The sequence below is a fragment of the Artemia sp. Qi Xiang Cuo genome, chromosome 1 (genome assembly GCF_049724085.1).
Source record: "Artemia sp. Qi Xiang Cuo chromosome 1, ASM4972408v1, whole genome shotgun sequence".
NCBI lineage: Eukaryota > Metazoa > Arthropoda > Branchiopoda > Anostraca > Artemiidae > Artemia > Artemia sp. Qi Xiang Cuo.
In genome coordinates this window covers 50669768-50683776 of record NC_142794.1, presented here as the reverse complement: position 1 = coordinate 50683776, position 14009 = coordinate 50669768, and the positions used below count along the sequence as shown (strand labels likewise).

Here is a 14009-nt window from a genome sequence, read left to right as displayed (position 1 = left end):
CTGCCCCTTCCTCAAGACCTCTCTCTCTTTACGCTTTATACATTTAATTATATTATGAAGCAATTTGCTCACTCATTGAGCTAACATCTGTGTATGCCAGAGGATTTCCTTTACCCCGAATGATAGCCTAGTGTCCATTCTATCCGCAACTTAATCGGTTAATTAAAGGGTTTAGGCTTGCTTAATTGCGAAAACGGAGGTAAGAAACAATTTTTCTGTTGGTTATCATTTTTAATTTGCCATTTCAGCCTTTCTTACGCCACATTTTTATTCGGCAGTTCAGAGATATTAGCGGAAGACAAACAAATGAATCAGTGAAAACACGGAAAAATGTTTTCTAAATAGCATAGGAAAACGGTGCTTTTATTGTTTGATTTATTTGAATTTGGATGGAATGGAAACGCGATTTTGTTTTTTCAGTCTCATTCTACGCAGTTTGTAAAAATAACTTTTCTTATGTCATTACTATAGATGTCTCTTGTACCTGAAGCTACTTCCCAGGCCTTTCACATCGTCTTTACACTTTTTCAAGAGGCTTCGATCAATATTTTCGGAGATCACTTTACTGTCTCTTGCACTCTCTTCCCTGTTCCAACTCCAGAGTTGGCTCTAGCTAAGAACTAGATATTCCCGGCAAATTTCCTGAAAACTACTTCCCCAAGTTTACTAGATTAGTGGTTTGTTTATGGATCGGAAATGTGATTTTGAGAAAAAATAACTGGATTCTGGTGTGATTATGTTTTTATGCCTTAGACTTCAAAAGGAATGGATTTTTATGTGTGTAATCACTCTCGTAGTAAATACACATTTATGCGAAGGTATGTCAGCATAATTGTTTTATTTTACTGCGTATGACCTTAAAAAAAAAAACAACAAAAAACCGAGTTTCAAGAATCTATTTTATCTTTAGTTGTTCTTACTACTTTTCTATACATACTGAAGATAAAACCGATTTTTAGCCAATTAAGGCCTAAAACCAAATAAATAGGTGCGAAAATTTTGTAAAATTTTAAAACTAACCAGATAAGTTTGACAAATTTGACACTTTCATCGAAACCTTACAATAGAAAAAATGTCCTTGTCTATCAATTTTACAATAGAAAAAAAAAGATTTCTTAAGTTTTCCAATTTCCCATCCTCTGGCTATAGACGTCATAAGGAAATTATACTAGGCTACAATTGGTATATGACCAGTTACTGTATATTTTTGGGTTATAGAGAAATACCCCCAGAAAAATTTTGCATGGAAAACTCACAGTAAAATTTTCTCTGGAAAACTTGAGCCAGAAAAATCAGTCTGGGGAAACTCATCCGTTAGGGGAGTCTAAAATATCATAATTAATTAGAGTCATCGTTTCCTTGGCAAGTGCTTCAAAACCCCCGGTTAATTAAAACGGATCAGTTCGCTTAAAACTTTAAGGTAAAAGCGTCTTCATTATCTATTTAGTTTGTGTGGACCACGCGCATCTTTAGGAAGGATTACGCCCCCGAGCGGCATTACTGCTTCTGAAAATGGAAAGTATAATATTTAGTTTTTGATCATTTTAAGTCGATTCGCTGTTTCAGAATTGTCATGCGATAGCTCTTTCGTACCCTTTCGGCCAAAATTGTTGTTCTGCGCCAGGAAATAGCTGCAAATGCCACTTTGATTTAACAAAATCTTGTTACTAATTAAATAGGGCACTAGAACTTTGGATCGTGTTTCTAAAAACCTATTGGTTGGATCACTAAAACGTAAATAAAAACATCTGTGAAGATTCTTCTTGGATAAAATACATGGTTTCACGTTTTTGCAAACAGAGGTTTGAATCCTCTGCAATAGAGTTCTCTCATATTTTGAATTTGATTGTATAAAACAGTTCGTGGTAACGAACTGTATGTAAGGAGCGACCCGGCTCAATAGTATTCGAAACTCTAAAAAACGGAATTTTGATACCAATAGATACATCTAAAGAATCAGATTTTTATGCTTATTTCAAATATTTAAGTTACATCAAGTTTAGCCTTACTGATCAAAAGTTACACGCCTGAGAAAATTTGCCTTATTTTCGAAAAAAGGGGAAAACAACCCCTAAAAGTCATGGAACTTTAATGAAAAACACACCATCAGATTCAGCGTATCAGAGAACCCTACAATAGAAGTTTCAAGCTACTATCGGCAAAAATGTGGAATTTTGTATTTTTTGCCAGAAGAAAGATCACGGATGCGTGTTATTTTTTTTTTTTTTTGATTTTCCCAGGGGTGATCTAATCGATCCAGTAGTCCCAGAATATCGTGAGAGGACTCAGTCGAACCAAAATTAAAAGTTCTAGTGCCCTTTTTAAGAGACCAAAAAAATTGGAGGGAAACTCGGCCCCCTCCCACGCTCATTTTGTTCCTGAAGTCAGCCAATCAAAATTTTGAGATAGCCATTTTGTTCAGCATAGTTGAAAATCTTATTAATATGTCTTTGAGGAGGACTTAATCCCCCACAGTTCCCAGGGGAAGGGCTGTAAGTTATAAACTTTGCCCAGTGTTTACATATAGTTTTGTTTATTGGGAATATACAGGCGTTTTCAGGAGGAATTTTTTTCTGGTGGGGGGGGGGAGTTTGGAGTAGGGGTCACGGGGGAGAATCTTTCCATGGAGGATGTTTCCTTGGGGGAAGGGATATTTCTATGAAGGGGATGCCAGATTTCCCAGCATTATTTAAAAAAAGATTAGAAATTAAATTAAAAAAATAAGTTTTTTTCAACTGAAAGTAAGGAGCAACATTAAAACTTAAAACGAACAGAAATGATTTAAATATATGAGGGGGTTTGCCCCCTAGTCAATGCCTCGCTCTTTACGCTAAAGTTCGAATTTTGATCGAATCACAAACCCCTTAATCTCGAAGGCCGGTTAATTAGAATAGATAGCTCTTTTGAAAGTACAGAACTCCCTAGAACTCCCTAATATACGTAATAAAAACATACGAATGTAGAAATTCGTTGCGTAAGTTAAATCGTAAGTTACGTCAGAACAAAATTTCGAGAAAGCCACTAAGTCAAAAAAAGGAAAATTAATATGCGAATTTCGTTTTAACTATTCATGTAAGGTGAGTCAAAATCAAAACCTGCATTAATTCAAAAACGTTTAAAAGTTAAACAAAAAAATAAGTTTTTTTAACTGAAAGTAAGGAGCGACATTAAAACTTAAAACGAACAGAAATTATTCCGTATATGAAAGGGGCTGTCCTCTCTTCAACGACTTGCTCTTTACGCTAAAGTTTGACTCTGTCTCACGACTTTGTTTTTTAAAACAATAAAACACTTTAGCATAAGAGCGAGGCGTTGATGAGGAGACAGCCCCTTTCATATACGGAATAATTTCTGTTCGTTTTAAGTTTTAATGTCGCTCCTTACTTTCAGTTAAAAAAACTTGTTTTTTTTTTATTTATCAAATTTAGATTGCATCAAAATGCTTTTAAGGTGTGTTTCTCCTTTTTTTAAATCAGGAAAGTTTCTTAGGCTCTTAACGTTTGGTGAGTAATTGTAAAGTTAATCAATTTTATGTTTTTGGAATCATCATATAAATCTAATCGTTTTTATGCGTAAATAAAACAGTTCGTGGTAACCAACTGTAAGTAAGGAGTGACTCTGCCCAATAGTAACTGAAACTTAAAAAAAATGGAACTTTAATAGATATATCAAAAGGATCGGCTTATTCTGCTGATTCCAAATATATACGATTCATTAAGTTTAGTCTTACCCACCAAAAACTAAGTGCCTGAGAAAATTTTCCTGAATCTCAAAAAAAGGGGGTGGGGGGAATTTCTCCACAAATGTAACATTTTGTAATGCCACAAGAAAGATCACAAATGTGTATTCATTTAATTTTATTTATTTATTATTGTTCTTACCAGAGGTGGCTGAATCGAACCAATGGCACTAGAACACTGAGAGAGGGCTCATTTTGACGGAAATTAACAGTTCTAGTGCCCTTTTTAAGTGTCCAAAAAATTGAAGGACAAGTAGCCTCCGTCTACACCCTTTCCCCCCAATGTCGTCGGATCAAAATCTTGAGATAGCCATTTTATTCATCATAGTTGAAAGATCCAATAAATTTGCCTATGGGAATGACATGACCCCCAAAGCCCCCGGGGAAAGGGCTGCAAGCTATGAAACTTGCCCATTATTTACATATAATAGCCTATTTGTTATTGCGAAGTATCCAGTCATTTTTCAGAGGGGGATTTCCAAGGGTAGATTTTCTACGAGGAGAATGCACTGGTGAGGGAGAAGGGGAGTATCCGAAGATGAACTTTCTAGGGGAAATTTTACAAAGGGATAATTTCTAATTTCCATATACAAAATTTGCTTTATTTATCTTATTTTCTCGTTGGTAACTTAATTTTACACGTGGAGATGTTCGGGGGGAATTGTCCCGGGGGAAATTTTCAGTGGGGTTGAATTCCTCTTGAGGATTTTGTTATGGAGAGGGGTGGGCTATTCCGAGGCAGAAATTCTCCAAGGGAGAATTACCCCCTGGAGATATTTTCAATTTGGAATTTTCCGAGGGAGAGACTTTCCATTGTGGGAGGAGGGGGGGGGAGATTTACGGTGAAAATGTACCACATAGGGGCGATTTCTAGCACACTTGAAAAAAAAACAACATGAAATAAAATAAATGACTAATGTTTTTTTCATATAAAAGTACGTTAAGGAAAATTTAATTTTTTAGGATGATTGGGCTGCAAGAAAATTTTCTGGGGGGAATTTGGAGGGTGGATGGATTTGCCGGGGGGAGGGATGAATGTTTAGTGGGGAAAGAACTTTCCATGAAGGAACTTTATTGCGGGGGAGGGGGAAATGTTCCTCAGAGAGGGGGGTGGATTTCCTAGCATTAACTGAAAAACGATCAAAAATTAAGTAAAAACACAAGTTTTTTCAACTGAAAGTAAAGAGCAATGTTAAAACTTAAAAACCAAAAAATTATTTCGTATATGAAAGAGGCTAGCCCCTCCTCAATATTCCGCAAATTTACGCTAAATGTGACTTTTTGTCTTAATTCTTTAAGAACGAGTCTTGCGACCCAAGGAATATTTAATTAGAATTAGAGGCTTTTTTAAAAGTACTAAAAACTTTAGCGTAAAGAGGAGAGCATTGAGAAGGGAGTAGTCCGTTTCACATACGGAATAATTTCTATTCGGTTTAAGTTTTAACGTTGCTCCTTGCTTTTAGTTGAAAAAACTTGTTTTTTATTTAATTGTTCCCAAAACTCTTATTCTTAGAGTATCTACTGCTACTACTAACAACTCATCGCAGCACCAAGCCGCCTGAGGCCAACACAGCTACGCACGCTCCTCCTCCACCCCAATCTATTCCAAGCCTCCTTTTTTACACCCTCCCACGAAGTTCCCATTTCCTTTAAATCTTTCTTTATGACATCCTCCCACCCCAAACGGGGACGACCTGCTTTCCGTTTAGCCCTAGATGGTTGGCCGAAAAGAACAATCTTCGGCAATCTGTCATCCTTCATCCGCACAACATGCCCTAACCACCTCAACCTTTCTTATAGACCTAGAAAGCGGTATTGAACCACATTTTTCGTATAGCCTATTGTTTGAAATACGGTCAGTCAGCCGGGTACCCAGAACAATCCTTAAGCAATTTCTCTGGAAAACATCTAGCAAATCTGCATCCGCTTTTTGGGGTGTCCTTGCTTCAGAGTCATATTTGACCACTGTCATCACTGTAGCTTCTAATATTCTAATCTTGGTTTGCAGACTTATATTCTCCCTCTTCTACACATTTTTTAACTGTGAAAAAAACACCCTGAGAGTATCGGTTTCTTTTAACCCAGTCACTACTTACTTATAACACATTGTCATGAAAAGTTTGATAGCATTAGTTGTTTATTTTGGATGAAATTCCAAATAGAAGGGAGATCTATAGCAAATTAATTTAAACATGTATTGCGGCCGATCCCATAGCAGTTTATATACGAAATGTTACCTATAAGTAACACAACTTTGACCTAAGAGAACCTGTAAAATTTTTCGACAGATGGAGGGGGGGAAGCTTATAAGAAAATTATGCAAGGTCGTCACGATTTGTCCATGAAATGGGTGCACCCAAAACACATTGATTTCCTATAGTGCAACAGTTACAAATTGGCAAAAAGTCGCTATTGTGAACTTTTTTTAATCACTTAAAAGTATCTTTACGTAGAACCAAAAAAGGGCCCATTCCCAATGAGATTTTATTAATACCGAGATTTAACTAAGGCGTTTTCTATTGCTAATTTCATCTAATCAGAACTTTTATAGAATTTTCTGATTGGCTGAAAAATTCTATCGAAATTTTGATTCAAAAATCAGATCATAATTCTGGATTAGGGCCTCTTTAGTCAGAGAATGTGAAGAAACAGTAGCAGTTTCCTACAAGTTTCCCAGGGGTTAGCTTTGGAAGGGCATATTTTCCATTTGTCAGTTTTCCTCGGGAACGATTTAACCCTTAAAACTCTCGGTGTGAGTTTTCAAGTGGTAAGTTTTCCAGTGGCATAAAATAAAATATTGAGATAGGATTTACTTAGAAAAATAGCTATCACAAGCCCGGCTGGAACTAATTCGTATTTCGGAGTAAAAAAAAAAAAAAAAAAGAAACAGAATAACATAAGAAATAGATTTAAAAACAATAGCACACACAAGACTGGCAATAGAACACACCGTCATACTATCAAAATTTTAAGAAAAAAAAACAACAAAAAACAAATAAATCATCAAAAAGAATTATAGACATGTATATACATATAGGGGCCATGACAAGTACCACAAATTGCAACAGTTAAAATTAGTAAATTAAAAAAGGTCATTAAAAGCACAAAAAAGGGGAAAAGTAAGTACAAATTACAGGCACCAGTGCCAATTAATAAAAGGGGGAAAGCTATAGGGATATTTTTTTTCTGTAATGAAGGGGACGAAGATTTTTTTTTCAGACCTGAAGGTAAAGCAGCGAACGGGGAACAAGATGGATACGGGTTCAGAAGCAACCCGAGGCGGTCGGAACATGAGTGAGGAGTGTCTTTTGGGGAAAATATCTTCCTTGCGAGGGTTTGTTAAAGCATTTGTTTGTGCAAAATGAAACCTTAGCTCAACTCTCCTACACTCAAGTATTTTCAACATAGCATTCTTCTTTAGAAGAAGAGATTATGGAACCCTGCCTCATTTGAAAATTATTCACAGGGCTGTTTCTTGATTGACTCAAATTTTTCTGATTCTTCCCCGCACTTGCCAGGGGGCAAAACTGGACAAGTATATTCAAGATGTGGGCCGGCAAAGGAAGTATAAATACTTGAGAAAGGAGAAGGGGGACACTAAATTTATGTAGGAGCTTAAGGACGGAAATAGAAACATTAGCTCTATGGATGATATCTTTAACTTTCATGTACCACTTTAAAGCAGAAGAAATTGTGACGCCAAGTAACTTAAAGGAAGACACAGAAAATCCAGCAGGGATTGAGGGAAGAAAACGGGAATTTCAGGAAACATGTTGACATTATCATGGATTTAGGGGGGTATACTCCCATGGGTAAGTCCGAGCCATCATATGCAATATTATTAGGAAAGCTCACAGGCTTACTTGTTAAATTTCAATAGTATGTTTCAGCAACCGTTAGGTCGTCGACAAATTTCTATCTGTCAGGAAATTTCTTATAAGGGCTGTTGATCATAGCTGAAAAATCAAGACCTAGAACAGTACCTTGGGGTATTCCATTGTGAACAGGGAAGGAATTGAAATAATGATTCGTGTATTTGAGTTTTACGGGGGTAAGTTTTCTTGGAGTAAGTTTTTCTTGAGCCATAATTATGTAATCAACCTTTAGAAATATTTTAGCATGTAAAAAAGTCAGGTTAAATGTTTTCTAGTCCTGGAAGTATTTTTGTAATTTCAAATCAAATAAAGATCCGTAATATTAAAAAAAATTTTCATTTGTTTGCTATCCAATTATTGTCCCAGAGCAAGAATGGTATTAATCAGTTCTTCAATACATACCCAAATGTTCAAGAGCCTCTTCGAGCGGCAGATAAGTTCTTTTTCTTCAAAACTCGCTTATTAATTGCTATCCTGATATTTTCTTGAAAGTACATAAACACCTACTTATGCATAACAACGGTGATTGTCGATAGCAAGTAATTGATTTTTGAAAACCTTTTTCCACAGCAGAAGTTTTCAAGAAAAAGTAGTGAGGTATATCAAAGAAGTTGTGACAAACAGAAACACACAGCTTGAAATGAAAATTGTTTTCAGTAAAGCGCAAATAACGTTCTAGTATTTATGATACGTAGAGGGATTTTAGCCTTACCCTTGTTTGTGGTAATTTCTGTCCGTTTTGGGTTACATTTACTTATCAAATAAATTAAAAAAAAGTTTCCAAATCAAGGTCCGGAGCAACATTAAAACTTAAAGCCAAAAAAAATTATTTATTTAATAGGATTTTGTCTTTAAAAAGAATAAGAAGCCATTTTAAACCACTAATGAACTGTAATGCAATGAGCAAGGAGTTAAGGAGGTTGCAGTGTCCCTTAAGTAAGTTTCTGTATTTTTTAAGTTTTAATGTTGATCCTGTTTTTATTTGAATATTTTTTAAATTTATTTTCTGATCGCTTTTCAGACAATGCCTGAAAATCTCTCCTTTGTTAAAACATACCCCCCCCCCTCCTTCATAAATTATCAACCCCGAGGGAAAATTAAGTGTGAAAATTTCTTCCCTTAAAATTCTCCTTGGACAGTTCTCCCCTATATATAATTGAGCAGCCAAGGAGAAAGTAAGACGTATAAAAATAATTCCGCACATGAATTTCAGAAAATTCTCCCGTTATAAAATTTCATCTGTAAATCAAATCCACCCTCCACAAAAATCACCTCCCGAAACATTTCCCCTCTGAAGATTGCCCCCTCCACCCCCCAAAAAAATCTCCCCCAGACAATTTTTCCCTTGAAAAATCTCCTCATATGTAAACTTCAGCAGCCAAAGAGAGAATAAGACAAATAAAGATAATTCCGGTATATGAATTCTGAAAAAGAATACTGAATATCCCCCCCCCGTGGAAAATTTTTCCCAGAAAATTTTTCTTCGAAAATCCTCTCTCTCCCTGAAAAATCCTCCCTATTGAATCAACTTAGTTTAATAAAGCATTAAGATAAATGCCTATATTGACCATTTATCTTGTATGGACTATGTGATTTCCACAGTATATAAATAATAGATCTTTATACAGAGTATACAAATTATATAAATTATATAGAGTATATAAATTATATTATCTTTATACAGTGGTGATTTCTTAGGAACGAATGCTCCACTAAACGGCATTCATATCTCTGCAACTGAGAAGCAAAACATATCTTTTTTTGATCCTCATGAATCTATTGATAACTCAGGATTATAAATCAATGATTTTGTACCTCTTTGGGACAAAATCATGGTCTGGGGCTAAAAAAGGACAGAAAATGCCACTTTTCTCGTGTCACAGTCTTTTAGGTAATTGAAAAAGGCCGCTAGGACTTGGAATTTACTTTGAAATCAGCCCACTCCCAACCTTCTAGGACCATGGGTTCAATACCGTTACAATTGTAAAAAAAAAACATTAAAAAAACAAACAAATAAACAAGTATCTGTAATCTTTTTCTGGAATTTTATTTTTTTTGTAGATAGGAACTTGAAACTCTATAGTAAAGCTCTCTGATATGTTGAATCTAATAGTGTGAATTTCATTAGGATCGCTTGACCTTTTGGAGGCGTTTCCTCCCTTTTTTGAAAAATAAAACTAATTTTCTCAGGCACGTAGCCTTTGACGGGCTGGATTAAACTTAAGGAATTTTGTATATTAAATGTCAGCATAAAAGACCAATTATTTTGATAAATTAATTGTTATCAAAGTTTCTTTTTTAGAGTTTAGGTTGCCATTGAGCCGAGTCATTACTTACTTAGAGTTTGTTGCCGCGAACTGTTTGAAACATAATGTTCAATAACAAAATCCCTATTACTGTCTGTATTAACTAAAAAAAAAACTTCCCAAAAAAAAAGTTTTTCAATGAAAACTAAAAAGTATTATTAAAATTAAGACCAGCAGAAATGAAGTCCTATAATAATTCAAGCTTAAAATGACCAAAAACTATTATTGAAGAATAAATGGAATCCAAATCGAACATAAATCATAGGTAGCGCAATAGCGCTGCCTAAGTAAAGAACGATTAAGGCACAATTTATTATTATTATTTTTTTTTCCATACCAGGGCACTTCGTATCGAAGGAGTTGTCGTAGAAACTTCGAAAAGGGCTAATTCGGTTGGAAATTGGAAGGGCTAGTGCCCTTTACAATAGTCGAAAGTGATTGGAAGACAACTAACACCCCTTCCACGCCCACCATTTCCTCAAACACATCCAATCAAAATTTTGAGACAGCCATTTTGCTCAGCGAATTTGATTTTCAGATAGAAATTATGTTTTTGAGGAGGACACTCCACCACAGCCCTCAGGGCAAGGGTTGTAAGTTATGCCCTGGGGGCATATAAGGTTTTTATAGAAGCCATTTTCGTAGAAACTTCTAAAATGCAGATTCGATTGGAAATTCAAAGAGTTAGTGCCCTTTTTGATAGTCGAAAGTGATTGGAGAGCAACTAGCCCCCCTCTCACGCCCATCTTTTCCCCAAATACATCCAATCAAATTGAGATAGCCATTTTGTTCAATGTAGTTGAAAGTTCTGCAAATTAGGTCTTTGACGATGACACCCCCCCCCCCCACACACACACATTCCTCAGGGCAAAGGCTGTAAGTTATGCCCGTGGGGCATATAAGGTTTTTATAGAAAGCGTTGTCGTAAAAACTTCAAAAAGAGCTTATTTGATTGGAAATTGAGATGGCTAGTGCTTTTTTTAATAATCGAAAGAGATTGGAAGGCAACTAACACCCCTTCCACGCCCACCATTTATCCGAACACATCCAATCAAAATTTTGAGATAGCCATTTTGTTAAAAGTAGTTGAAAAGTCCAGAAATCACGCCTTTTAGGATGACATTACCCCCATATCCCTCAAGGTTAGGCTTGTAATTTATGCCCTGGGGGCTAACAAGGTTTTCATTGAAAGCTTTGTCATAGAAACTTGAAAAAGGGCTCAATCGATTGAAAATTCAAAGGGCTAGTGCCATTTTTAATAGTTGAAAGTGATCGGAAGGCAACTAAACCCCCTCTCACACCCACCTTTTCCCCAAACACATCCAATTAATATTTTTAGATAAACATTTAGTTCAACGTTGTTAAAAGTTTTAGAAATTAGGTCTTTGAGGATGATAACCCACTCAGAGCACTCAAGACAAGGGTTGTAAGTTATACCCTGGGGTCATATAAGGATTTTATAGATAGTGATGTTGTAGAAACTTCAAAAAGAGCTCATTCGATTGGAAATTAGAAGGGCTTGTGCCATTTTTAATAGTCGAAAGTGATTGGAGGATAACTAACACCCCTCTCAAAGCCACCAATTCCCCAAACACATCCAATCAAAATTTTCAGATAGCCGTTTTGTCCGACGTAGTTAAAAAGTCCGGAAATTACGTTTTCGAGGATGACCGTCCCCCCACAGCCCTCAGGGCACGGGTTGTAAGTTAAGCCTTGGGGGCATTATAGAAGGCGTTGTCGTAGAAAAATCAAAAAGGAATCATTCGATTGGAAATTGAAACGGCTAGTGTCCTTTTTAATAGTCGATGGCTATTGGAGGGCAAGTAACCCCCCTCTCAGTTGTTCCCAAAAACATCCAATCAAAATTTTGAGATAACAATTTTGTTTAACGTAGTTGAAAGGTCCTGAAATTATGTCTTTGAGGATGACAATCCCCTCAAAGCCCTCAGGGCAAGGGTTGTAATTTATGCCCTGGGGCATATAAGGTTTTTATAGAACGCGTTGTCGTAGAAACTTCAAAAAGGGTTCATTCGATTGGAAATTGAAATGTCAAGTGTCCTTTTAGATAGTAGAAAGTAGTTGGAGGGCAACTAATACCCATCTCATGCCCTCCATTTCGCCCAACACATCCAATCAAGGTAATAAGATAGCCATTTTTTTTAACGTGGTCGGAAGTTCTGGAAATTAGGTCTTTGAGGGTGACACCCCCCCCCCCGTAGCCCTCAGGGCAAGAGTTGTAAGTTATGTCCTGGGGGCATATAAGGTTTGTGTTGAAAGCGGTGTCGTAGAAACTTCAAAAGGGCTCATTCGATAGAAAATTGAAAGGGCTAGTGCCTTTTTTAATAGTTGAAAGAGATTAAAAAGCAGCTAGCACTCCTCTCATGCCCGCTATTTCCTCAAACACATTCAATCAAAGTTTTGAGATATCCATTTTGTTCCACGTAGTTGAAAGATCTGCAAATTATGTCTTTAAGGATGATAATCCCCTCAGAGCCCTTAAGACAAGGCTTTTCATTTATGCCCTGGTGGCATATAAGGTATATATAGAAAGTGTTGTCGTAGAAACTCAAAAAGGGCTCATTCGATTGGAATTTGAAAGGGCTCGTGCCCTTTTTAATAGTCGAAAGTGATTGGGAGGCTTGACATTTTTCTAGTAAATATCGATATGGGCACAATGCATTATTATTTTTTTTGTTTAGACCAGGGCACTTTGTATCGAAGGAGTTGTCGTAGGACCTTCGAAAAGGGCTCATTCGATTGAAAATATAAAGGACTAACGCCCTTTTTAATAGTCGAAAGCAATTGGAGGGCAAATAATAGCCCTCCCATGCCAACCCACGCAACCCTACCATTTGCCCGTTATGTTTAGAAACTAAATGCTGCCTTAAGATTAAATCAAAATGTACTGTGTTAATGCTAATTCCCAATAAGGCATCTCAGCAGTATCCCAAGAGCGACTGAGGGTATTATGTTCAAACTTTCAGGGCTTCTTCTGCTCTTATGTTCAAAATTTCGGGGCTACTTCTGCTCTTAAAATTTAACCAAATAAAAATAGTGCAAATGTATCCAAGCTATCAAAGAAAGTAACCAGTTTTTTTGGCGAATGGTATCAAATTTTCTATTTCAGGTCAACTAGAGGAGGTATGAAACTAACTTAAACACTACTATTTGTGTACAGATTTTTAAAAAGGTGCAGGTTTTTAAAAATTACTGAACATTTTTCTCCAGCATGCAAATAGCAGGCCAAACTAAAAAGTCTTAGAAAAAAGAAAAGATTTAAAGTACTATTTTCTTTTTCCCTGAAAAGACTATGTCAATATAAAAGAATAGAAATTAATTAAAAAAAAACTTTTTCGACAAAATAAGTTTTTGAAAGAAAAGTAAAGAACTCCATTAAACCAAAAAATGAGCAAAAATCAAATCAAATAATCTACAAATCGTGAAACTACCAGAAATCAGCATCGATAAATAAATGAAACCAAAAACGAACATAAATTATAATACAACCGTAAGCCAGATAGTGGATGCAGCTAAACGTGCGAAACCGTCGCTCAACATCTCCCTCAAGGAACCTGCTTTTTTAGCTGCGATCAAGCGAGTGCCGGAGGATCTAGACGAACAGTCTCCAAGTGCAACAAAACCCTACAGCGTGGCAAGTCTCGAACATATAAAGTCTACTTTCCGACACGAAAAGACCTCGATACGTGTTCTTGCCTCGGCGCTGCTTTAATTGCCACGCAATCGGTCGCCTAGCCGCAGATTGTAAGAACGGTTCATTATGTTCCGAATGCGGCTATACCGACCACAAATCTACGTCCGATACCCCGTGTCAGAAGGCAGTCTTTTGCATTGGTTGCAAGAACCGGGGTCATACATGCTATAGTGTGAGGTGCCCGAAAAACCGTAAGCCCTCGAAATAGTGACCTCGTCACTAACTATTTTATCGTGGAATATAAACGGCTCTTTTATTAATAAACTTCCAGTTCTGGAAAGCCTCCGTTCTGAGTTTAGTGTGATTTTTCTCCAGGAAAATATTGTTACTAAACATGGTCTGAACATACTTGAGCTTGAGGATAAGACAACTTATTG

At 36.4% G+C, this 14009-nt stretch overlaps 1 protein-coding gene across 1 annotated transcript in view; it reads left to right on the top strand.

The window, feature by feature from the left end:
• The first annotated feature begins 558 nt into the window (after positions 1-558).
• Positions 559-14009, top strand: part of LOC148956439 (uncharacterized) — a 68407-nt gene continuing 54956 nt past the window's right edge. Inside the window, exon 1 of the mRNA XM_089090921.1 lies at positions 559-818. Coding sequence (XP_088947047.1) covers positions 737-818 — 82 coding nt within the window. The 5' untranslated portion in view covers positions 559-736. The remainder of the gene's footprint in view (positions 819-14009) is intronic.